Source organism: Centropristis striata, chromosome 3 (genome assembly GCF_030273125.1).
Source record: "Centropristis striata isolate RG_2023a ecotype Rhode Island chromosome 3, C.striata_1.0, whole genome shotgun sequence".
NCBI lineage: Eukaryota > Metazoa > Chordata > Actinopteri > Perciformes > Serranidae > Centropristis > Centropristis striata.
Window position 1 is genome coordinate 8,228,150 of NC_081519.1, and position 27,775 is coordinate 8,255,924.

Below are 27,775 nucleotides of genomic sequence, written 5' to 3' on the forward strand. Positions count from 1 at the left end.
GGGGGGGCTCTTTTTGTTGTTTAATGAATCAAGTGATTTAGATGAAGAATTCCATCTGAGGATGAACAAAAATAATACTTTGTCATATAAAGAAAATGCATATGGAATAATGGTATTAATAAAATATGGTTATGGTTAAAGGGGAAGACAAAAGGAGACTCCAGATCTGTCCAACATTTATGGGATATTTCACAATTAAAAGATAAGTGATAAATTGTTTCTGTATTATTGTTATTATTATTATTATTACAAAAGGTAAAAGCGATGTCAGTGTTTATAAGTAATTAGATATTAACGAGGTATCTTTTATGTCTTGAAGTGTACTCCCTAAGCCTTGTTTGAACAGTATGTATAAGGTAAAATCAAAGTCCTTCACTGGTTCCGGTGATCTGGACCTGCATCTCAGCGGAAGTCGTCATAAGACGTAGGAGACGTCTTGCGTCCCTTCGAGCGGGAGCGGAGGACTTTGATTTTTTGTTTTTTTTTAACCACGGAAGCAAAAAGTTATGTGACTTTCTTCAATAGCTGCTTTTTTTGTTTACTAGACATGGCCCTACAGATAGAAGCGGAGTTACCACCTGGCCTTGCATGTCTAAAAGTAAGTTGTATATAAACTTTAAAATGATTTGCCAACATCGCGGCTAATAACATTAGCTCGCAGCTAAATACAAACACTAACAACTAACGTCCCAGTAACGTTACATGTGTAGAATACCCACGGACGGTAACTAACGAGTAACGTTAACGTACCGTTCTAACGCAGTTTAGCTACAAAACATATAACTATTACTCATTTAGTTATTTTATCTAATGCTAACCAATGCTATTGTAACACGAGCTACCGTTATACAAGCCATACTAACTAATGAAGTCGTTAAGTAACAAACGTTACAGTTAACATTTATATTGATCATAATACTGTCGAGATGGAATCCTGTCCATTCAGACTGTCAGACGTTATTTAACGTTTAACGTACGTTGACTTCAAAACATAACCTAAAACGTACTGATGCTACCCTGACAAAACAAACACATAGCAAGCGATGCGCGTATATTACATAACTCGTGGTCATGTCTGGTTACGTTAAGTTAACGTTACATTTATTTCGGCTGTACATTTTTTTCAAGTTTTACAGGAAACACAAAAAACTTCACCAAAAGTGTAACATATGACATTTATTGATCATTTCACTCGAAAAGGATGTAACAAAGGATGGCTATTGGCATAGTGATAACACTGTGTGTAAATTATGTAACTTAAGAGAAATAAATGACTTGGCAACTTTTTGAACATGCCTTTGTGACTTAAGCAAGATATGGTAACACTTTATTTTGAAGGTGTCTACATAAGAGTCACACAAGCCTGTCAGAAACATGACAAGTATCATGAGCATTAATGTTACTTCAAAGTGTCATTAATTTTCATGACACATCCCATGTCATGTTTATGACACGCTCATGTCACTTTTATGTAGACACCTTAGAGTAAAGTATTACCAATATTAGTGTCAACAATAAAACACTGATAACTAAACAATCTCCCTCTAGCTCTTCTTTGCTGGGTTCTTATCTGATGCCTATGAATGTGGCAAATTGTCAAAGAAGTGATGATCTTAAAGGGGTAAAATCACATGATCTGATCAACTGAGGATGTAAGCGATTTTAACATAGGTGGCCGGCGTCAGGAGGAGATGATTTAGGGGGAAAAAAACAACAATTTTGACAAAAAATGACTTGGGCGATTATTTTAACAGTGTGACGATATGTATTGTGACAGTGAACCAAGTGTGATAAGTTAGGATGTGATCAGCTGTTCAACCTAACGTTAGTTACCGTAATATTGTAAACAGTTTATGCGTTTGAAATGCCACTATTGAGTTGGGAGGACTTATGCAGCTTCCAGTACCGTTATGCGTTGTGGGGTATAGATGGGTTTCGGGGTTTCAATGTTCAAAATGTTACTTTGATTCAATAATATTTGAATACAATCTTTGATTGGAAAATGTAACTTCTGTATAACAAAGGCTAGCTTAGTTTCACACACACAAAAAAAAATGTTTTGTCTTGTATAATTCCATGCTCCACGTGCCATGTTTGTAAAGTGTAATCTTGACAGTTTTTTGCATATATTTTTTTGCTTGGCAGGTGATAGTTGACCTGTATCATGAGTGTTCACGATTATATTATTGTTATTATTATTGTTTTTTTCCTCTACAGAATGTTGATGCCCTGCTTAGGTGTCCCATTTGCTTCGACTTCCTCAATGTTACAATGATGACTAAATGTTCTCACAACTGTAAGTAACAATAGCACAGTTATAAATGTAGATATGGTTCTAATTACTGAGAAGCAACACATTGACTACAAGACCATTAACTGAACAGTGAACTTCTTTTGTATTTTTCAGTTGTTGTCACTGATTAACAACTTTGATTAAAGAAAGGATATTATTATACATGTTGGCATAAAGTATTATGTATAACATACAGTTTGTTTGGATTCCATTTCTACAGTTTGCTCCTTGTGCATCAGAAAATTTCTTTGCTATAAGCTGCTGTGTCCAGTGTGCAATACAGTAAGTATGACCTTGAATTGAATGCATATGCCCCTAACTCATTTGCATAATCACCAGGGCCATTACCTTGAGAAAGATAACACAATTACAGGTCAACAGCTCTTACAATTGCAGGTCATCATCCATAATTAATTGTATTAATTTGATAAAGGAAACATGATCCCTCAAATCTTGCTTTTTCTTTCAGCAAGCAACAGAACAAGAACTAAGAAACAACCGTTTACTGGATGACCTGGTCGGGAGTTTTCAAGCTGCAAGGTAACCACACAACACATTATAAATGATTACAAGTATACATGTGTCTGAAAAACACCAGAACTCTGGATTATAAATAAACGTAGGTGCACTTCAGGGTGTTGCTGTCAGCACAAACACTAAACATTTATTAAAGAATACTGCCCTCACCTCACCTCAGCTGTCCACATAAACAAATCAGTAAATATAGATACACAAGGGAGTGACTGAGTTATTGGTTTGTTGATCCTTAGTGAGCAATGGCACTTTTATTTATCAAGTACTGGTAAATCCATGTATTTTCCTGGCTTTTGGCACACCAGCTGAGACGGAGAACAAGCCGTTCCTTTTGATAGCAGCATAGAAGAAGCATAGAAGCATAGAAGAGATCTTATATTTAGTGTAATTATTTTGCCCTTAAAGACAGACCGACATAATAACGAAGACGGCAGATCAGGAAATAAAATTTAACAACACAATCCATGTAAAACCTCTTTAACATGAAAACAGGTGCACTGCCTGAGCATCCCTCCAGTCTGTATTGTCATTGTTCCAAGAACTAAAGAGAAAAATGATTACTGTGGTGACTTCAGGGGATCCCATTGTTATTGACAAGATTACAATAGGTCCATAAGGGGACCAATTTCGGTTTATTTCAGTTTACCAGCATTACAGAAACACTTATAATTGTCTTCCAGTAATCTACCTGTGATTTAAGGATTTTCTGTGAATCAAATAGGGATTTTGTTTTCATCAGCTAGAGTCATTCAAGGTTCCCATTGTATTGTACTTCTTTTTGTTTGTTGTAGCTCTAGGGCTGATACGTTTTTTCATTACAGCAGGATGTAGGCATAGGGAGCGGTGTCCAGGGCTTGTCTCAAGGAAATGTCTTGGTACTTGAAATTTGAGTTTGTTTTCTCTGTGACACTTATTGTAGCATAGTCAAACATTTCCTTTAAACTGACCACATGGGGGCAGCTAGACACATTCTTGCACTCTAGACTGTACTTACTCCATGGAAGTCCTAAAATTGGGCAAAAAGGTGCAGCGTGGGGGGCTGAGGCAGGCCCAACAAAGCTCGACACCCACCTTTCCTTAAACCGGCCATGCCCTTAATTATGCATTACTTTAAACCTCAATATGATTTAAACGGGTCAATTAGATAAAAAATCACTCCCTATATAGTTGTCATGAATGGGGAAATTGGCTATGGAGACCAAATTGTTTTTTGTACCAGACTGTGACTCGCTTTTGTTGCCAGTCTCATGTGGTGATTTGAGGAACTTCACTGTTTTTCAGTCCCAGAGGTTGCTGCTTGGCTTGATATTGCTTTTACAATATGAAGTTACAGTATGTCACCCCAGCCCTTTGGATTATTTGTCTCTGCTGGTTCCGGGCCATAACCTCCTTCACTTCTTCTAATCGCCACTGTGTATCTCTGTCAGTCCCTTTTCTGTTTCAATGAAGATCTAACAACACAAAAGGAACACATTATTCCTGAGGGCTGTATATTCTGCTTTACTGTTGCTATTTCAGAATTGGATAATGGTCAATGAACAGGTTTTATGAGCGTTACATGTTTTATGGTGCCTTGGTATTACCTGTTGAAAATAAGTCCTCTTGAATCACTGACTCTTTTTCTGTACATCAGTAAAGTAACTAAAATCAACAGTTGTTTCTTCAAAGTGTCAAAATAACCTTGGAGTGTCGTTATCAGCCAGCAAGTTTCTCCTTTCCATCAATCGCCTCAATGTTATCACCACTCTGAAAGGTCTCCCTTCGAACTGTAAACCCTCTGATTGTCATCACTGTTACGCATGAGTGGCTTACACAGCTGCTCTTTCCCCTGCCTTTTAATTTCCTGTTGTCTAGCATCGAGCGTCTGAAAAATGGAATTTCTTGATAGCCGACTTTGTCATAAAGCATTGTTGTTATGTAGCAATAGACTTGTCTCAAACAGCTTGTTTTAGGAATAGTTCCACTTTGCTTTGAAATTAATATACTATATTTTAGGACTATTCCTCTCATATAGTTTGCTTTTGGGCCTGTGTAAAAACCTGTCTGTGCAGAATCATACAGAGAGAAGAATGTTTAGTAACTCTAGCACTTGTCCATGTGTTTGTTATGTTTTTTGCTTTAGAAGTGTTTGGATTGCTTCTTTCATTGGGCCACTCACATTTCTCACTGGGAAACCTTTGGAAAACACTACAACGGGTAGCTGTTGGCCAATGGCACTAAATTACTGCCATTAAACTAGAGGCCTATTACTCTAGCAAACCATTAGCTGTTATCACAGTGCCACATGTTTACTGTATATTATCACAGTAACCAGCTACCTTGTAGTCTCTTCTCTTACTCTGAACTCATTTACTTTAGTGGAAATGGAGCTTGTACACTGAGACATCAGACACTGCTATTTAATTTAGTTAATCACCAAAAGCAAAGTGGCATTTTCTCTTATAGATACAGTACACGTTGTTTCCTTGAACTTAACAGTTTTCTTAATCTTTTGTAATGGATCAGTCAGTGTCATTTATACTTCTAAACAGCTGGAGTCTATGAGCTGGAGATTAAAATACTAAATGTCTAAATTCCATTCCATTATATATTGCATATGTATGGGTAAAAGCGTCTGCTAAATGACTAAATGTAAATATATATTGTAGCATTTGCAGAGGTTGTCCAAAATACTGGGAGTCATTAAATAAAAGTTCATGTGTTTAACCTCACCAGCATTTACCTTTTAAAAGTGCTATGGTAGCTATTGCTTAATACCTTAATGTTCTAATTATAAAAGATTATTCTTCACATTTTAGAGGGAATCAGTATAGCATCAGTATCAGCATAGAAGTTGTATTAGTTTGTGTAAATGAAATAGACTATATTGACTTGCTTTTGGCTCTGTTGGTAACTATGTGTCGAGACCTTGCAGATCAATGAACCTTTAAAATACTGAACTGCTGCGTGCATTCCCTTATACAGTATCCTGCTCTGAAAGTCAGAATTTGTATTTGTAACCACTTTTATATGATTCTTTTTGTGTACTGCCTCATTTATTGATAATTTGTAATGTTTAAAAGCATTGATATGCAGTCACTTCAACACAAATCTATTTCATTCTTAAACCCCCAGAGACCCTGCTTGTCAATTATGAATGGCCTGAGTCTCCTTCCCCCCGCTGAATAATGAATTGTGGATAGATCAGATTGAACTGTAATGTATGTTTAGATTGGCTCCAACTCAATCATTTCCACCTAAAATGAGTTCAAGCCATGCTGAAGCGCACACCTTACATTTTTATTTCTGAAGAGATATAAAATATAGAATATGTTTTATATTGCAGTGCCAATGCTGGAATAAGGCAAAAGGAAAATGTATTACAATTTTTTACAATTTTTTTTATTGTTTCTGTTTATATTTTCATTATGTACCTATTCTGAGGGGACCAAGCAGATAATATTGAACATTATTTCTCTTTGGTCTTTGGTGATCTTATGAGTCTTTTATGATATTGTATTTGTCACATGAAGCAAAGATGCTGAGCTGCTTGTCCCTACCATTTACAGACTAATGAAAAATCATTAATTCAGATAAGAGGTCACAAAAGTGTCATGCAGAATCCTGAATCATTATATTGGAATAAATGTTTATCATCATGTAACTATGGTGCCATGTGTGCTACTAATTTTGAACACAGTGTTTTTTTGTGTTTATTTTTCTAAAAATAGTCTGATCAGCTCCTCTGACAGGTGTCTTCTCTATGGCAACAGCCATTAAACTGATGGGGTTCAGTAGCATTTAGAATCATTTGACATACTAAAGTGATGGAAAAATGTGTTTGCTCAAATGAGGCAGAAACACTTACATTTAATGGCTATAAGTGATAACAGTGCAGTGCAGTTAAGTAACAGGTTTCAACAGTTTTCATCAAAAGAAAACCATTCTTTTTTAATACAAGAAAAAACTTTTCACTTTTTAAGCGGCATGGGCATGGTGATTTAGGTACTTTTTCATACTTTATTATTTTGCTTAGCATATTTATACTACAAAATATCTTGTTGCAATAAAAAGTTTAACTAATTTTAGTGGAGAGCTACTTAATAGTCATATCTGGCTTTATGCATCATTGAAGATGAATGGAAGGAGGAAAGCATATTTCTTTAAGATCTTTGCGGTGAGAGGGAGGTGTTTCCACATCACATTTGTGCAAAGCAGTTTTGACAAGCGTGTGTGTGTGTGTGTGTGTGTGTGCGCATGTGTGTGTGAACCTGCTCTAATGGGGACAGTGCGCACAAATAAGTTCTAGATATGGAAAGCAGAACATTACACACCTCATTGGTTCCATTTTATTGCCAAGTAATGGCCCAGCTGCAATTTGTTTGCTTTCCACATTTCCAAGACTGTAGCCAAAGTGTCTACTTTTTCTCGCTCCGAAGAAAAGGAGCTAGATAAATGAGCAGGTGCAGTTTAATGTCAAAGAGGTTCTCTTAACTGTCCACAGTATTTTATCGGCTATTCTCTTTTTAATGGGCTCATCATGTTTTTTTAGTCCTTTTCCCTACATGAAATACTTTTTGTAATTATACCAGTGTTAATTTAATTAACAACTATGATGCAATATGTGTGATTGTTGATGTAAGATGAGGCGATGACAAGCCATTGCTGCTGTCATGCTAACTGTAACCTTATAAACATGCTATGTAAAAGGATGTGACTAAAATGTAAAAAATACTTTACCAAAATCTCTCCTTCCACATTGTCTTCCCCTCTCTCTGTCAATCATTGTCTCAAACACACACATTGTTTACACCATGGATGCTGTAACGCTCTTCCCAAGTCCTGACAATTGTGCTTCAATTATGTATTAAGTCTAAAATAGCTGCCAAAATTGACAGTGAATTATACATTTGTGTTGTTGATCAATGTTGGGTGCGTTTTCATTCACATGCACTTTGTCTTTCTTCTTTTTCCAGGCAGCAGTTGTCAAAAGCAGTTTTTGACTCTCCTCCAATATCCCCAAAGACCCCAGCTTCAGCTGTCAAATGCAAAACTCCCAGAGAGAGGGGCCAGAATTGTAACAAATCTGTTTTAAGTAACTTTTTCCAAAAGAGGCCTAAAACATCTCCCACTGAAGAACCCCGGCGACATAGTTCTGCTGATCAGTGTGTCCAGCGGGGGAAAACACAAACTGCACGCACCTACGATGCAGTTGATGCTGACCTACATTCAGCAACTGCTCACCCAGTGGTTGTGAAGGAAGAGCCGAGAGATGTGGAGGAGACATCTATCCAGGGTTTGGTGTCAGTCAAACAGGAGGCTGGAGTCTCACACAGTATCAGCACGGGGGATGAGATGGCGCATTCCTCATCACCATCAAAAGACTTTAAGCCTGTGATCAAAGGTGAAGCCTTTCTAAATGTAGACCAAGAACCCTGCAACATCCAGTATAACTCACCCCGTCTAACTGGCTGGTTAACTCACTCACAAACCCTCCACACAGGGGACTTGTTTGATCACTTTGTCAGGTCACTTGTATTCCTGCAGAACTGACAGCCACAGCAGTTAATGGCAAAGGAAGTAAAAGCTGCTGCCATTCTGATATGTACCCTACCTACAGACAACAAGTTGTACCAGGAGCTTATTCTTTGTTGGGATTTTTAATGGATTTACATTCAATAATTACAATAACTGTGTCCCAATTATAGGTTAAGTATGTGCCTTTGTCATCTACACTTTTTTGTGTCAAATTCAGCAAATATCTTTTTAGGTGCTGACAAAAAACCTGGGGTTCATACACAGCCCTCGCTCTGTAAAGATTCAAAGATCACAAACTATTATCACATGTTAGCTTGTAAGTCTCATTAAGTAAATCTGCTTTGAATGCCCTTGGTACATTCAAGGACTCAGTGGTCTTATATGGTGCTTAAGCAAATGATGGTTTTACGTGTTTTGTTGTTTTTAGATTATGGGTATCTTGTTGAGGATCAGCTCTTCATTTGTTTAATTTTAGCTGCTTCTGATTAGGTGCAGCCAGGGGAATCGTTTTGTTTGGCATTGGAATCTAATGTGACATTGCACCAAGAACTACTTTTTTTAATGTTTTAATTAAGCAACCAATAATATCTTGTGTATTTCTTTGCAGTGGAATGCCCTGTGTGTTCCGTCAGTGTGCCACAGCAGTTTATCAACAAGCATCTGGACACGTGTCTTACAAGTGGAGAGAAGAAGGAAAGCTTGAGAAGGTAAAAGACCTCTGCTGCTGATGCTCAATCTTTAATTCTCTATAGGGAAATACGATATAAGTAAAAGAGAAAGATTTTCCAATCAGAGAACTGTAGAGCCAAGAGTTTTGACTTTTAAATGTATAAAAAATTTTGGGAGTAGAATTTTAGGAGCTGTTTTGTTTTGGTGCCATATCTGGACCAAAAATTGTATTGCATACAACACCTGAAACAACTGCTGTATTTATAAAGCGTTGCCATGTCAAGATCATTGGATTACAATCTATAACAATTACAGAAAAACATATTTAGGATTTATCTATGCCACTTTGGATCGCAAGACAATGATGTAAAAAGAAGAAATATTTTTTGTGGGCTGATGGTGCTAGGTCAGCAATTTTCCCTCGCTTGTAGTATGTTTGCTTGGCTGGGATGTACTGTAATGTCCTGGATCTACAGTATGTATCCCTTTGGTATGTAGAGATGAAATTTAATATTGGGTTTAATTGTATGAGAATGCTTATTCCACTGTGGCTTAAATGAAACATTTTATAGACATGTAAACATTTAATTCACTTAAGATCTTGACGATATGCATGGTTGGATGTTCTGTCAGTTGATATGCACTCTTTTTTTCTGCCAGCTGTTCTTTCCACTGTCTAAGAAGATAATTGCCACTGAAAGTGTATTTTCTTCTGGATGAAGTGAAGGAAGGATTATGTTTTATTTCTTCTTGAAACTTGAAGTCCTGTACACTTAAGCACCCACTAAATTTCAGAGTTACTGAAAGATAGATAGATAGATAGATTTATAGTGTGACCATCAACCTGGCTACTTATCAAGCTGAAGACGAGGTCCGTGACATAATTTGAAAGACTGATCCTTGTTAGTGGCCTTTGAAACATTTCCCAGGGTGATGAATGATGCACACAGCAATTATGAGGATCTATTAATGATCAGGTCCTTTTTGTAGCAGTGAAGAATATTTAATCTGCAGTAGACCCTGATGTCACATTGATAAATTGCTGAGATTTCAATACTCTGGTCATATGTGGTCAGCCTTCATGAGAAGGAGTCCTCCTGCTACCAATCTTAATATCTTACACTAAAGTATATACAGTACAATATAACACATTTGACAGCCTTGTCTGAATTTAACAAGACTATAGATCATCAGAAGTGTGTTCCTTTACAAGGCTGACAAATTGGCAGCTCTCATTCGTTTACATTAGTTTTTTCAAAGCCCTGCTGATGTGGCAATTGTGTGGTATATGTTATTTAATATTTTTTTGCTTGCAAGACTTGTAGTACAGTCATAGAAGTTTATTAAAGCTGATTACAGAAATGCCTCCCTCACCAGCCATGATCAAATAATATCTGGGTATAAGTAAAATAAACTATATGCTTTATGTCTGTTGCAGCTCTGTTGCCAATGCAAGGCGTCCAATGACGAAGCTGGTGTACAACCTGCTTTCCCTGCAGGAGCTGAAGAGGAGGCTGAAGGAGTGCCATCTCTCAATGCAGGGTTCTCGGGACCAGCTGATCAAAAGACACAAGGACTTTTTCCACATATACAACGCCCAGTGTGATTCCTTAAACCCCAGATCAGGTGAGGACATGTGGTCCATTATACCATAAGGCTGATATTCTTTAACATTGGCAGTCTTGAGTGAGTGGGTGGGCTCATGTAACCTATTCATCACTGGAGCGATTTGATTATAAAAACTCCACCTCTAAGCTTCACACCACCAAGTGAAAAATTGTATAAAAAATGAACAAAATGTGCTTTGTGAAAAGCCCTATGTGTGAGTAAATGCTCCAAGAAATGTTCACACGAAGCTGTAAATGAAGAAGCAAACCACCAAAATGACATTCAACCAATCTGAGATCACCCTATTGACTCTAATAAAGAGCTAGTCAGGAATTCAATCTGAGGACAAATGTTTTTAAATTCACGGAGAAGTTGTTTTCCTATAGGATGTTCTGTTCTGTATCTTCTTATTTGGCATCTCCAGGAATTTCTCAATTTTGAAAAGTGACCCATGAGGTCACTCTTCAAAATTGTCTTTTAAGCCTCTTATGGGTTTGATTTCACAATTCATATATAACAGGCAATATTTCTAATCTCAAGAGTAATAAAGATTTTTGTTTTCTCTGTCAACAGCTGAAGATATTGCCAAAGAAGTGGAAGCCAATGAGAAGATCAGGAATCAACTACAGGGACAAGTCAAACCGGTGTGTAGAAACTGCTTAATCCTTGAAATGTATTATTATGTTTCTTCTCAAATGTAACCGATTGAGTTGTTGGTTTGTTTTCTTACCATGTTAGGATGGTCTAAAAAGCAGCCAGACTTGGAAAGCAGAAGGCTTGAGGTAGAGGTTAGGTGCATACCAACCTGGTGTTTATTTCACCCACAATAAACAACTAACAGGACAAAACATACTGAGGACACAGAGCAGCATGTGGTCCTGACAGCAGCAGCACATGCTGTAATGACAATGAATTCAGCCTGTATCGCAACACGGGACAATGTGGCCCCAATTAATTAATTTCAGAATCTTAATGTATGATACACTTTACAATTAATTCTGAACAGACAGAAACAACACAAACTGGCCACAGTTAACCTTACATTCCAGCCAATGCACATTTTGCAAAGAGTATTTTATACTGAGGTTACAAAACTAGACAAGCAAAGTTTCTTTGTTTGCCCTCCCACCTGTGAGGCGGCTTCCACATCTACACACACATCATTAATTATCAATAAAACATTTGACCACTAAATTGCAATAATACAAAACATTTGTGCCACATAATTTTAACAACATGTTAGTAATGAAGAGGACCTGATTCTATTAAATGAATGCCCAAAAAATGTTATTATGAAACATTTTAAAGGCTACCTTTGAGAACCTAAACCAAGCCAAAAAAATTGTGGTAATATTTTTGTGCTAATGTACATGTTTTTGTCAATTATAATCTTTTGCAGGTCATGGTTTTCACAAAGAATCAGTCCGAGACGGAGATTGATGAGATGCATTTAAATTATAGTAAGTGATATTTTTTCAGGATGCTTTGACTGCATAACTTTACATATTCTGTTACACAGCATATATGAATACAGTGTTCAAACACACATGCTGTCTGATATTGCCTGTGAAGAAACAAGTCAGAATTCTGCATTTGTTCTAGCTTTGCAGAAAGATAAGCAAACTAGCCCATCATATTCGGTCGCTGTCAAGTGGTTTTAAAAAATAAAATAAAATAAAAAAAAGCAATAAATATCACATCACTTTTGACATGTGGACAACAACAAAAACTGCCAACAAAATTAAATTGTCCTGACTGTTAAAACATTTATAAATCCGAAAAACAAAACTAAATGCTGATATTGAAATTACAAAATTTGCTATTTAATTTTCCCTCGACACATTTTATAATAAAGCAGACCCCGTGTCTCTACTAACTGGTTGGCCAAACTGTCCAAATGTGTGATTCAGATAGAAAAGTGTATGAATGCTGTCTTCTGTAGAAGAAGACACAAACAAAAAGAAAAACAAGTTCAAAATGTTGTTATTTCACAGAAGGACCACTTCTTTCCAAAGTGTGAATTTGATTTGGAACTCTAGTGGAATTTATCAATTTTGTGTTTACTGAAATGGTTTGTAATTTTGCTTTCTCCTTTTTACTGACAACATATATTGTGCAACAGTAATACTGGAAAACACTTTGGTGTGAGTTGTCATTCTGTTAGAGTGGTACATAAAACTCCCCCTGTAAGAGTTGAGGAGGGCGGCTCTATCAAGTTGTTCTGTTGGAGTGAATTTGAGGCTGTGAATCATAACTTTTCGACAGCTTTTTGCTTTTGCTATACTGTACTTCTTGATATTTAAGGCATTCTCTACAACCTTGTTTCATAGAGCTATAATTTATACAGAACTTCAAAGGCATAGTTTGGATTTATAGCACTGAGGTTGTATGAGGTACTAATCCATAGCCAGTGTATTACTTACAGTAGATGGCAAAAGGCATAACCTCAGTTTGAAGAAACGGGCAGGAGTACTGACACAGAAGTGAAGCAGTGTACTTCTGTGGACGGGGGCAGCAGCAAAACATAATTGGGTATTTTAAAGTGTTGATTTAAAATCACCAACATTGCGGTAGACCGGCACAGAATCACAGTGCTGGTACATACATGTTGCATCATTCAGAATTTTATTTTTATTTATTCTTATGTAGTGCCCTGGCAACTTTCTTTTGTAGAGGTGCTATACAAACATGTCTTGCCTTGCCCTCGCATTCATACTCCCGAGACAAGGAAGACGAATTGAAGGCAGACTTTCAGAGTTTCACTTGGGAAATTTTTTTTAACAAAGGTGTTAAACATTGAGTTGCTTACTTTGTTCTTTTTTCTCTGAAGCTTTACAGTTCTCTGAACAGTTTATTAATTTCTTCAAATTTTTACAGAGACAGTCCTTATTTTAGGTTCTTGTTTGAAATGCTGTCAGGAGTCCTGTCTTATGATTTGAATCTTTTGTCAGAATACCAAGAACGTTATCAAATGGCAAGACTCCCTTTGAATTATTGCCAGCAAAACAATGTAGGACACAAATGTGTTTAGAAGTTATTATCTCACAGGTAGATATCTCAGAAAAATATCTAAAGATTAGATATGCTTCGGGAATCTTGATGACAGCCTTTAATGACAAGTTCTAAAGCATAGGCTTTTATACCCATCAATGCTTTTATTTTTTCCATTTCTAGGCAAATAGTTTACTAGGAAAATCCACTCGGGACCTGAAGCTAAAGTAGTAATCCATCTGCATGATGTTCTTTTTGTCAAATTTGAGTAATTGTTGCATGCAGTGGAATGGAAGTGCAATGGAGAAGTAGAGACTGTTCTTGTGGAAACTGAAAAGGCAATATTCACAACATACTTTTGTGTCTCCAACAAAGTAATTATGATTTTGCATATTCAGCGTGTCGCCCAGCCGTTATCTCAATCTCACCTTATTCAGTCTAGAAGCCCTCCATTAGGAGCCAGCCTCATATAGCTTCGATGACACATTACCAGCAACAGAAACAAGCAGAATTATTGTCTCCAGTGAATAATTTAGCAGCAAGGGGTGGAATGGAAATGTAGAACTGAGATTTTTTTTGCCTGAGTGTAAATATTACTGAAGATTTGTAGGGTTATTTGGCTATTCGAAGCAAGCTCATAGATAATGACTCAAGAGACGACATACAGTTGCACAAAAATCTACACAAGGTCTGCAAGGTCAAGCAAAAACATCAGCATGAGAGAACATTACCCAAAGTTATGTTGTCAGGGTTGAACAAGATAGAAAGCTTGTTGGAAATAACTCTGCAGCGCTAACTTTTAAAGTGGTTGAAAAATGGATGTGACTCACAGGAGGTAGTTTCTATAAATAGCACCACTGCTGTGATAACCTCTTGATTTATCAGAGGGGGATATGGATGACTCACTCTGCCAGCGTTGTGAATGGTGAATGAGCAGACAGGGAGGTGAAAGTAGCACATGCTCACAGCGTATTTACCGTGTGCTCCAAGCCTTTAATGAGACATATTATTTCAGTAATAATTCAATCAAGAAAACATTCTCATAAATCAGAATAACTGTAAGGAAACTCCTAGAAATCCTGCTTCATGACACAAGGCCCTAAGAACACCCTCAATGGCCACTGTTATGAATGCAATGTTAATCTGCTGCATTTTGCAATGTACAGTGAGTCCATTGTGATACTGTGTGTAGTAGTGCTGCTACATCTCTTATAGGGATGGGCGTTTGGAAGAAACCTGCCAACTCAATTATCTATAACAGTAACCATCAATTAATCGATTAATCGCTATGTTTTTATACATACTCCAGTATGTATAAACATGCATACATGGGCAAAATAAAATATATATAAACAGTACTATGCAAAAGCCTGTTTTGATAACGGACGCTATTATTTTAAAAGGACGGAAAGAGACTTCCTTTCGAACATAAAACTAACTCAGTGAGATTATAAAGATAACGTCAAGGAGTTCAATGTTTTATGTTTTAGCCCCTGAAGAGGCATGAGGTTAGTTTTCACAGTAATCTTGCATATTTAAGTGTGTTTTATGTTTAAATAACTTTTGGATAGAATTAAACCTAGTACTTCATGCAAGCAAGGTGTGATACAGTACGCTAGTTTTGCTCAAATTAATACTTTTATATTTCTGTGTTTTATAATTGTCATTGCAACTTTCAGTCTTCAAACTGTGGCTTTATCCCACTTAATTCTCAGCTCTCATTGGCTCATTCACGTACGACTGTAGAACTGAAAGCTCGGCCATGTTTAAGTTCAGTGAGCACTGATACGCAGTCATAGATAAAATTTGAAAAAAATACAGAGATCTATTGAAAATTCCACTGACCAAATTCTTAAAGACCATTAATCGATCTTTCATTAGTTATTCCCAACCCTAATCCCTAAATGCTTGTAAAAATTAACCTGGTGCATGAAATGTTCACATTACATGTAACCCACTCAGTCGAATCCTTACAAGCATGCAAGTAAAAAAAAGCTTTGCAAGAGAACAAAACACTGTTTGCTTATGAAGATATCAATTACAAGAGTCTGAGGTAGCAGAGTGGTTCCATGTGTAGATCACATTAGTGTTAATTGCTGCAGGGTTTTGACGTTAAGGTTTTTTCTTCTTTCAGGGGCGTCTCAGTTTTCCTGTCTTTGCGTAAATTAGGGTCACAGATTTACAGATGCTTATATTGAAAGTGATAATATTATTTTTACCGAACCACTGCCAAAATGTTACTTTTCTCCCTTTTTTCCACCCCACATTTGTTTAGTCAGCTATAATGTCTTTTCAATGACCGTGTTCTCCACCGCAGTAAAAGCCTTTTAAGGTTGGAATTTATCGTTTCCAGTCAAAATATTAATCTGAATGGCCTGTTGTGCGACAGATATTGTTGTCTCACAAAGAAAAATGAGTAAACAATAATTATGAATACATGTTTTCCCAAATAACATTCTGTACAGTAGCCTGTTGATGCACCAGTAGGTGGGCTGTCAGCTTCACATTATCAGCTAATTTGTAAAGCTAACCTTAACAATAGTGCAGGATTAAGATAATTCCATTTAGCATTAGGCTCATTGACTAGTACTGTGCACCTCACATACTATTGCATAGTAACTTTAACTATTCCACCATGCGTTATATTCTATTTCTGCCTGCAGGGAAGAAGCACAGCAGTGACTTTTCCCGCCTGATTGCCCAGGTGCGGGGTCGCCTAGAGACTACCAGGCAGACTCATATTAAACAGGAAGTCATTATGAAAGGAGAGGATGCTCACAAAACACACTCTGCAGGTACTGAAACACTCATTATCTTTCTCAAGAAATAAAATCTACTCTAGCCGCTGGAGACTTTTAAGCATTTCTGTTACCCTTCAGTATAAGACACCTGATCCCCATGGTAATGGCATTGATTGCTTTGTAGCAAAATGTGTTTTTTCTTTAACAATATGCAAAAGTAGCTGGTTGTTGTTGTGACTCCCTCCTGGTTGTGTTTGTGGGAGAGTGAATGCAGTGCACTGAATTTATAGTTCCATAATTGCCAAATTCAAAAATATTGCTGCACTCCATGCTAAATTATAATCCATGTTGGTGAATTTTCATCTGTTAGAAGAAGGTAGGAAAACTTTGCCAATGTTAAGGAGGATGTGCAGACAATGAATCTCTGGCATAAAAGTTAGGAACCTACAGTTTTTTAGATTATTTAATGTATTGGGAACCGCACTTTTGAGTATTGAAAATCATTAAATAAAATGAACATTTTCCATAGGTTTTGTAACTCCTTCCTATTTCCCTCAGGAGTTGGTGGAGACCACAAACAGATTACTTGGAGTACATATTAGACTTAAATTCACTAGGCAGCCAAAAACACGACAACAAATGAAGGTTGCTCTGTATCAGCTGGATGTATAAATTAGCAACTGTTTGCTAAAAACTTTACTATCACCGCCTAAAAGCTGATGATATGGTTCTGCTATCGGTCAGAAAAGAAATGTCCAAATTAGCATCCCTAATACAATACAAATGAAAAGGCACAAAAATTGCAAAACACTGTCCACTGTGTGAGAACAGAGGTATCTGTGTTAATAACAAAAGAACCGTAAAGGAGACTAGGTTGTCAGGGGCGTTCATTTTATGCACACCCCCATTGACAGGTTATTTATCCACTCTGATCCTCCCTGCGTGTCTGACATGGTAATATGTACCTTTGCTCCCCCAGATCAAATTGCAGAATCAAAAAGCTGCTCAGTAATAAAGGTAGAAGATGGAGAATCTGACGAGGAGCCATCTGCAAGAAGAATTGAATTGTCATCAAGCCCCACCTACAGTGACGTGTCCATCAGCAGGTGAGCCCTCAATAATGAACAACATCCTGATTCACTTACTGTAGGTGACTCCTTTTAAGGTTGGTGTCAAAGGTCTGTCCTTTTTATGCTTCAAAAAAGTGAGATTCTTTCCTACAGTCAGGAATCTCTGTGTAATTGCAGAGTTATAATGATAAAAGATGGGTTTGGTTCTTGAACACCTTTTATTGTCTTAAACCATTCTGAGTTAATTTCATTGAGATATAAACACGTTGGAGACAAGGAGGCGGCATTACTAGACAACAGTCTCCGGAAGCTTGTCTGTATGATTACGCTGAAGAAATATGGCCCAACACCTAAAACACTTCCTCACATTAAATATTTGACTTGTGATATGGAATGTAAGCAAAAGTATCAATTAGCTGCTCTACACAGTGAGGAAAAAAAGCAAACAACAAAAATGTACCTGCACATTGATGAAATATTGTATCAAGAGTTTCCCGTCAATCTCTGTCCTTTAAATCTGAACATCTCTCATGCGCTAGCTTCTAGCTAGAAGAACAATACGGTGCTACTAAAATGAGCTAATCGCTTTTGTAGATGAAGACACTACAGGCAACCGTTAAAACATTAAATACCGAATGTAATTTGTGTCATAAAAAAAACCCAACAACTTCCTTTTGGGTATGAAACCACAGTGTACACACTTGGTGCAGGTCCAATAAATAGATAATGTGAGCTAAGCTTAATGATGTCTTATTTGCATCATCCTTGGTAAAAAGAAGGGAATGCGGCTGAATCATACAGTGTAACACAGAGGATTTCAGTCTGAATCTTGAAGAATCTCAGTGGGTTGATTTAACACCACATCGACCTTGGACATCCTCTTTCAGCCTTTATATTCCTCTCCCACAATATGTTCACCTAGCTTGTAATGCAGTGTGGCACTGCAGGGACATTCATCCTGCCTGTTACTGAAAGGAATAATTGTTAGATTTTACAATCGATTAAAAAGCATATAGCTTTTGTGTCAGATGTATTTATTAAAATACTAGTTAGTTACAAACAGGTTCTAAACTTCCTACTTAAACTAATATTTGGTATGTTTCAAGTATTTGCCCCCCCAATCGTGTATGGAGAGCATTAGTGGGGAATTGTGCAGGTATGCAGCCAGAGCTCAAATACAGCTTTGATTATAATTACATTCAGCAAAAATGACTTCTCTAAATAGCTTGGCAACAGAACACTACACTGGGACTCAGAAACCAGACACACGCCTTCTCCACACCAGTAAAGCTAATATTGATAGACACTTGTTTGTGCTGTCAACACAGTGTAGCAGGAATCAGACAACCCTTCCTTTATAAAGTAAGTCAGAACAGGTGTTGTGAGATTCAATCCAAATCCCTACATGGCTTTCTGCCTTCTTTGTCCATCATACAATAACAAATATGAGGTGTAAACAATTAGTTAGAAAATGAATATAGGTAAAAATGTAGAATACTGCAACACTGATGTGGCCCGAGAGGCCGTCCCTCCTTGTCCTTATATAAGATTTGAGAAGGTCAAGGGAAATTAAGTTGTTGCAGCACATCTGTGCATCTCCGCAGGTATCACCAGTTAATGACTTCCCTTGGTACATTGCAACTGTGCCAATGAAACAATCGTTATTGTGAAAGCTGAATGTTACAACAACAAATGCAAGTTAAAACTAAAAAGCTTCTCTCTAACAATGACTACATTCAGCATCGTGCAACTTTTCATCAAGGATTTGTTTTAGATGCTTGTGGATGGTAGCTGTATAGAAGGCCAGCTATAAAGAACTGCAGTAAATTTAGACCCAACACCCACTATATAATAGACATTTAGTAACTGCAGTAAAGTTAGGACTCTGCAGATATACACTCTTGGAGCCAATCCAAGCTGACAATGACTGAGAGGTGCGGGGCACCCTGTACAGACTGCAAAACCATAACAGGGCTTTAAATGCTGTACATTGATCATCCCATTTTGTTTTATAGATGGTGGATCTAAAGTCATGTTTGATTGCTTTTCACTATATATTTAATTTTTCTGTTTCTTTATCAAGTAAGACCTCAAATTCCATCTTTTTCTTTTGCACTATCGCCCCCTTTGTCTTTCATTTAAGCACAAATGGCATGTAGGGATATCCCCAAGGATAATGGCGCTACCAGGTTGTTCTTGTATTAACCTTTTTTGCAGTCTGTATGCAAAATTTGTACGACCTTTTTGTGCACCTAGTTTGCGTATGTCAGTCCCCATTTCAGTTTATTTCTAATACTTTTATGTGAAATCTATGTCTTGTCTTTGTGAGGTTGTACAAGCAAATTATTTCTTCGCCCATCTTTTAAAAGCAGAATAGCTCTGGGATGTTTTTGTATTTTAGCCCCCTGATGAAGTGTATTATGATATTTAAAAATGTACTGCACTGAGTGGGTGCTGCTAATCACTTCTGACCAATTCCTTAAATTCTCCAAGCCATCAGACACTTCAGAGGAATAATGTTTTTCTTTTCCAAATCTTTCTTTTTCTCTTTGCTATTTAAAATTTTATTCACAAATTACACAGACGTGTTACGTGTTACTTTCATATGCCAAAAATATAAAAAGGTTACTACATCAGCAATTCAAATGTTGAGGTGATGGTAACATAAGAACACCTGTCATATACCATGTTTGTGCCAGCAGTTTTAACAACCTTAGTGATTACATTTTTTTTAAAAGCTGCAGAAAAGCCTCATCACTTTGACGCTACAACAGGATAGTAATTTTGTGATGTGTAGTGTGGAAGTTTTTTTATTTTGAGCACTGAGTGAGCATGACTGCACATGAGAAATGAGACCAGCTTTAAAGTACATACGGCAAATGGATCCAGCACAGCCTCCCACTGTTTGTATGAGTGTACTAGAGACAGAGGGAGAGAATTGGGTGACTGAGTGTTGCTAATAGGATACCTATCGACCCAAAGCTGCAGATGTTCGGGGAAATATTTTTCTATCAGTAAGAAAACAATTGTGCTATTGCTGCTAATTCACAAAACCTCACTGCGGCTCACTTCCACAAAATGTCAACAATGGAATCGCTTCTTACTCTGTTACTACCGGTTTTGTGTTGAGCCCTTACTGAATATTCATGAATTAATTAACTGCAACCTCTTATGGTCTTGTCTGTGTTGCCTTGTCATGTGTTTCATAGTTACATATTTTTACTGATGAGAAGTTTGAAATTTTTGAGAATACCAATAACAGGCACAGACTTTTTGCAAGCTGTATCTTGGCTTGCAAATCAAACTTGCAACTTGAAACATACTTTTGAAAAACTGATTTGGCAAACTATATGTATAGTAGCTCTAAATGGCAAAGTTGGGAACATAAGGTTGTACTGTAGAGGCAGTTTAAAATCCTTAACTTCCATATCTCACTGACTGACATGAGACAGTTCTGCTCTTCATATACAGAATGTAATGCAATGCACATGCACGGTGGTTTATTGAAAGAACAGATACCCCATTTCAGTCAAACTTTTTTTTGTCTCCTCTCCCTTTTTCTCCCATTACAGTTCAATTTCAGACATCTTTGGTCCAGAGCCTGTCAGAAACCCTGAGTAAGTAATTCTGCTGTCATAGTGACTGTCAAGAAAAAGTCATGTCGAAGAAATATCGTGTTAAAAGTCAAAGGATCACATCTGCACGATTTGTAAAAAATATCATGTTGCATTTAGGTTGACTGATATTGCAATATGATTTACAATAACAGATGGAGTGATCATGTTTGAATCATTGTCATTTTTGTTGAAAAATATTTTTCAATAATCATTAATTTTTAGTGAGGATCTGTACCTGACATTTTTTTTCCTCTTAAGTCTGTAAAATACATTTTTTAGGCTGGTCTATGTCTGCAGCTAGGCCTGTCACAATAACAATATTTTAGGACGATATATTTTCCCAGAAACTATGACAATAAACGATGGTATTGTTGATGGGGTTTTTTTTATGTCGCTGATATATTGATATTAGAGCATAATAATTCAAGTACATCCTTTTTAAGAGAAGTAAACTTATAATTCTCAAGAATATTGAACATTGGCATTGAATTGCTGGAATGGCTGTTTTGGACATGAACTTTTTTTAGGCAATTCGTACTGCCTATTAAAAGTCTGCAGCATTTCTCTAAATGCTGGTTTCTCAACATTGTTGAATGGCTGCATCTCTTTTGCTATAAAGCGATTAACGCTCTCTGTGAGCATGCGCCATTTTGTGCTGTCATGTTTATATTTGCGTTTTTTGGCAAAGATATCCTTAATTGCAAGTTGTCGGGAAGTGGAGGGCGCTCCATTTCCCGCGGCTCCCGTCCTGTTTTCTGTTCCCAGCTGAAGCAATTGGTTGGTATGGTTGTGTTTTAAATGGACTTTGAGGTTTGTTGTGTTGCCACTTTTTGTTGCGGCTAGGCTTTGGAACTAATTCCATTAATGGCACTCAACTTTCTGTAATTGTACAACTACGGCCGTTGGAAAACTTAGCTTCAAGTACGCTAATTCTTTCTTTCTCTCTGCTTCACCTGCCTCAACGCTTTCTACACCGTCCGTCTGAGTATGTGTGTGTGTATGTAAATAAACACGCATGTAAGCGACAATTTATCGAGTCTGGAAAAACTATCGTGTCCATTTTTGTTTATTGAATAATAAGTCGATGTATTGATTATCGTGACTGACTGGCCAATCTGCAGCACCACAATACTGAATCCAGGACGGTATTTTCCGACACATATTTTGACAAATATTGAGCCTCCTGCGATTTGGATGATATGCTAGTTCATTTTGTGATAAATATTGTGATTAATTGTTCAGGCTTGTCTAGCACATGTGGGAAATCCTCCCTGTGTGTTCTAGCTGTGACTTGGATTTGCATCAAGGTGAAATGAAGGATGAGTCTGAATATTTAATAGATGTTTGGAAAATGTTTGGATATTTCTAAAATCTGGTCTTGCTTTGGACAAAGCCGACTTTTTTATGAAGCACTTAATTGAGGCCCGCAAGCTACAATAAAAAAAGAACAGCAGCTAAGCTCACAGTACTGCTTCTTTTTTAGATGTGGCTTTTCTCTCATAGCTTAAGGGTGAACAGGTTGTCCCTTGTCTCCCTTTCCTTCAGTTTGTAAACTTTACTTGTTATCACAGGCAGCAAGATAGGACTCTTGTCAGCAAATTGTTGGCAAATAGTGGATCGTGTTTCTTATAGTTAGTGTCCCTAAGCTGAATTATTTCACAGTTTAATGTCTTAGGAAATATGATTTATATAATTAAGCTATTTGCTTCGTTATGTCAGTAATACATCTAATTGTACAAGGGTAGCAGTGCCCATGTTTTCAACCATTTATAGCTGTGACTTGTGGACTGTAAAAACTTTGACCACTCTCTGTTTTCAGTTTCATCCTCTTTCTTTTCCTCATCATTTTGTTACTGGGCTTTAACTGCTGTCATTTCTGTCAGTTGATTTTGGCACTGCAATAAGACAGCAACACACAGCTCTTCTCTCCAGAGGACTCCTACAAAAACCTGAACAGACTCAGTGCTCATTTACTTGCGAACTGCGCACAAAGACAGAGGAATCATTCCTTTCAGTTACAGAAGGGGGTGCCGCATTGCCTATGCAGCACTGCTTCTTTTCTCTTATCATTGCTGGTGGCATAGACTATAGCTGGTGGTGTACCCTTGTGCTGCTAAATTAACCCTTGTCATTGGTAGGACAAGTACAAATAACACATTCTGAATGCATTGCAGCATTCCTAACCAGTTTTGGTTCACACTGTGCCCACTTGTGTTTTTGTGTTGTATTTTTACATTATGGATCCAAAAAAAACTTTGTTGGAAGAAGAATGCAGATAGAAATTTAAAGAGAGAATATTTTCACACACATACACAATACTTTCTTGCAAAACTTTTGTAAGACACATTACAGTCAATGTTATTTATCTCATATGTCAAACAATGCTGCCTAGAATCTCACATTATTCTCTGGCACATTACAGTTTGAAGTAGATGGGAACATTGCACCATGCTGTATGATGATGATGATGATAACACGTCTATTTTAAAGACATTTCACATATTGAAAACTTTAGCTGTCACACTACTGACATAACAACAAAATCCAGTACATGGGTGTGATTTCACCTTGTGTTTATTGTGAATAACCAAAGACACTGCTCTTCATCTTTTTCTGAATGAATTTGCTGCCCAATCCAAACCTGCCAATATTCTTTCTCAATGTCACCTCCACACAGCTCTGATTCTGTATATATTCATAGCACACCAGTACTGTTGGGCTTTGGAATGCCTCAGCTCAATGGGCAGAAGCCAAGTCTATACTTGTAACAAGTGTGAAAGTAAATTTTTCCTTCCATCAGCCAAGGCTTTATCTCCTTCCTCTAGCTTTTTTCTGACTCTGGCAGTGATGACAGTGTTACTGGTTATTGTTTTAGCCCTGATCCACAATTTGCGCAGAGGCCAACTGCCTGCTTATAAGTAATCCACGATTCTTTCTTGTCTACCCAACCGCCCCACATGTGGACTTCTGACCCAAATTCCAATGTTGGAATTTTGTTTTTCTAGTCCGTCCAGTAAAGATAAAGAGGCAGAGGACCTTGTCACTGGCTGGAGGCTGATATACATCTGTAGTATAATCAGCTGAAGTGAGCCCTTTATGTGAAGCTGTAAGTGATTCCACATGGAAGATACTGTGGTTTCATGTTATCTGAACATTTCTCACAGCGGAGATCCCAGTGTCCAACAACACTACATGCTGAGCTGTGGAGCTCACCTGGGTTCACACAACAGCAAGAAATATTGATGTGGCAGTAGGTAATCTATAAAGGGAGAGCGGCTTATTTAGAAGCATTGAGCGCTTAGTCCAAATGTGTTCCTCAGACTTCTTCTTCAGGGTAAAAACAACAATGGTAATGGTGTATTTTCTTGTTATGTCAACTGAAGGAATAGCACAGAATAAATTGTCTCAGAAAAAAAAAAGAATACAATACCATACTTCCTGTGGATTGTATTCAGTTTACCTTAGTTGCAATGCATTTACCTCTCATATATTAACATAACAGTGTTTTGTCCAGATCCTTGGCAATTCTGTTCCATGTTGTGATTGCAGTCAGCGCTGGAAATAAGCACCAGAAACGAGCCAAATGCTGGTAATATATGTAAATGGCTGTTAGATACGCTTCCCTCACCCGCCAAAAAAACAATGATAATCTACTGAGTGGCTGGACACCACCAGCGACCATGGCATGTGAACAAAAGTTAATTTCCAACCCTGTTAGTAGTTTAGGAAAAAGGGATAATATGTGTTTTGTGGTAATCAAATCATTATCTCAGTGTGTTTGTGTAATATAAGTCCGTATTAACTTGTATATTTAAAATAGCATTATAAAAATGTGGTGTTCATCACTTTTTTCAAATGTCATTGTGTTGGAGGGAACAAAAATCATACATTTCTCAAAATTGTATGCACAGGTGTAGACCACTTGACGGTGTAGTTGTACCACCACTATTAGTACCATATTATTGTGCTGATGTATTCTTTAAAAATACAAACATTATACTTTATTATCTCTGTTTTTAAACCTGCATGAGGTAACCCCCTTCCTTTCAACTGGGCAGTCATGAGGCACCAACATTTTGGTCAGCTGTCTGGCAGTTTGACCTTTTCTGCACTTTAACTTGTTAAAAGTAACTTGTTTTATACGATTGCAGTGTGTTTGTATTTTTCATTTTGCGTCTGAGTGCTCTATGGCTCCATATTTTTCTTTTTCTTTCCTGATTTCAGAACTGAAAGAAATGGGTCCTTAGGCTTTGTTGTCAACACATCAGAGAAGGCGATTGTCATGTTTGAATAAACTTGATCCAAACAGTGTGCGCACAGAAGTGGCATGTATTCTCTGTGCAGGAAGACCGAGCAAATCATGAAGTGTGACCTCAAGGGACAATCAATAATACGTATTTTTCTCTTCCCTGAATTTCTCAGTCAAGATTGTTTTGGTGTGAGTTGCCGAGTGCCGAGTGAGATGGCAGCCGTAGAGATGTCTGTCAGATGTCAGAGAGGTCCGCTGTCTGTCTTGAGTAACCAGGTCATAATTTGTGGAAAGAGACATTGCTGTTGAGCACTCAGCAACTCACACCAAAACCATTGTTTTCTTCAATTTCTTGTTCATTTTAATGCCTGGTAAAAGTAAAGATACATTTGTTTGGACAAATATAATAACAGCAAAAATAGCTTATAAGAGTTTAATTAAAGGGCTGATATCTAGCCATTTTCCATGGTTTGCTTGATAATAACCAAATTATCAAGAAAACCATGGAAAATCCAAACAAATGTACCTTTAGTTGTACCAGGTATTAAAATGAAGAAGAAATTGAAGAAAACGATGTTCAAATATTTTTTTCCATGACTGTAGATAGAAAAATAGAGCAGCAGGTAAGAGAAAAATGTATGTATTTTTATTCTGGGCTAAATTTAACATCCCTTAAAGATTAATAAAAACGTACAGTGCCTGTCTATCTTAAATTAACCTCATTCTGGCAAACAACTGCACTCCTAGAATAAGTACCAAAATGGAAGTGTTTTGTCTGTCACTGTGCTGGATAGACGGGCACTAAGAGCTTTGTTTTAGCAGAAATATTGATTTTTCCTTTTAATTAGACATAAGGTTATGTCCAAGTGATCTTTTTTTTTTTGTGCGCAGCCACTTAATCCATTGTAATATATTTGCTGGAGGGGTGTCAAGCAGGCTGTTGCTTAAGATAGTCAAAATAATTGTCCTATCACTTCAGCAGCATGGTAATCAAGAATTGAAAGCGAATGCACTCAGGATACACACCTGCTTCCATTTCTTGTCAGTTGATTGCAGTCTGCAGAATAAATGGTATCTGAAAGTTAAGGGGCGTCTGATGTTAATTGACTGTTATGCGAGTTACACAGAGGCAACTGCTAGCAAATAGGAATTAATTTAAACTTCCCATTTACCACATAGATTATGACTATTTTGGAATCCTTGGTTAGACTTGATCCACCGAAATAGCAATCGATTAAGTAATCATGTTGGCAGACAGCTGACCATAAAATAACTTAATCTTCGCAGTGAATACATTTTCATCCTTTCCCCACTGCTCAAATGTGTGTTCAAACAAGATATACACAACTGTCTGCTGGTGGATGACAGGAGAGAAGAAGGCAATTTTAAGAGGACTTGATTAAAATAACAAGCGGTCTTTATGGCTTCTGGGGCCCGTAGCTGAGGCATATTCCAGAAATGAACATCATGTTCGGTAGGTAATCTACTGCTGGGAGTTTTTTTTATTTTTACATTTGTATGTTATGAAAGCAAGCAGCTGCTGTACAATTAATGTATATAATTTAGCAGCAGCAGTATGACGAAAGGTAAAGTATGTCACTTCAAAGTAGGACACGTTGCACCTGTATAAATTATCTCACTCTGTGTTGATGTAGTGTGTTTTCAAAACCTTGTACCTCAAGCATTATTTCATAAAAATGTTCAGGATATGAAAGTAATGATAAAACCTTGATATTTATTTTCAGAAATGTTGCATATTTCTATTCTCCACTTCTCAAAATCTAAAAGGTTATCCCTGAAAATGTTCTTTTTCAGAGACACTGAGAGAACCTCAGTCCAAAAGCGAACATCCAGCAGTAGAGGAGGTGACGCAGCTTCGTCGCCCGTCAGTGGAAAACGGCGGCGTAAAACCTAGGAAGACATGATGGAAATCACACCAATTTATGTTTGACTGACTTCAAGCATATGAAGAAGTGAAGTGATGCACTTTTATCTCAAGCATTTCATGGAGTTTTCTGAAGTTTCTCTGTTTACATCATGTATTATAGTATTATTAATAAATGTTTAGTATTTTAATATACTTTGTAGTGTTGTGATCCATGATTAACTGTGACTGCCAGAATTTCTCAGGTTACTCCAGGAGTCAGAGGACTATAAAGTCAATACTTGAATCTATTCAAACACAGTTTAGTGTGAAAGATTTGGTTTCTGTGTCCTGTGTATGTTTGTATGTTTTTCTTTTTCTGTTTAATAATAGACATAACTAAGTAAAATGTAAATTCTACTTGTAGCCAGTATTCCATACAATATGCTGCTTGTGTTATTTGAATCCATTTTACATATTTTTTTTAAATGATTTTCTCAATGATTTTCTTAATCTTGACCTTTTCTTTCATACTTTGGGGTTCAGTGTAGTGTGCAGTTTAAACTGAAATAAATATTTGTATACTGGAAAGCTAAACTTTTGGTCTATATTGCAATGGAAT

The 27,775-nt window shown here is 37.1% G+C and overlaps 1 protein-coding gene across 2 annotated transcripts; it reads left to right on the forward strand.

Moving 5' to 3' along the window:
* Positions 1-441: 441 nt before the first annotated feature.
* Positions 442-27,369, forward strand: rad18 (RAD18 E3 ubiquitin protein ligase). 2 transcript variants are annotated; one of them, XM_059329692.1, is made up of 13 exons: positions 442-598; positions 2,218-2,296; positions 2,514-2,575; positions 2,763-2,833; positions 7,783-8,210; positions 8,952-9,051; positions 10,452-10,639; positions 11,195-11,265; positions 12,021-12,081; positions 16,276-16,407; positions 17,333-17,459; positions 20,996-21,040; positions 27,105-27,369. In XM_059329692.1, exons 1-13 carry the CDS (start codon positions 548-550, stop codon positions 27,202-27,204), a joined length of 1,515 nt encoding a protein of 504 aa, XP_059185675.1. In that variant the 5' UTR covers positions 442-547; the 3' UTR covers positions 27,205-27,369. The 2 variants fall into 2 exon arrangements, with proteins under 2 accessions (XP_059185675.1, XP_059185676.1); XM_059329693.1 differs by lacking the exon at positions 16,276-16,407.
* The last annotated feature ends 406 nt before the right edge of the window (positions 27,370-27,775 follow it).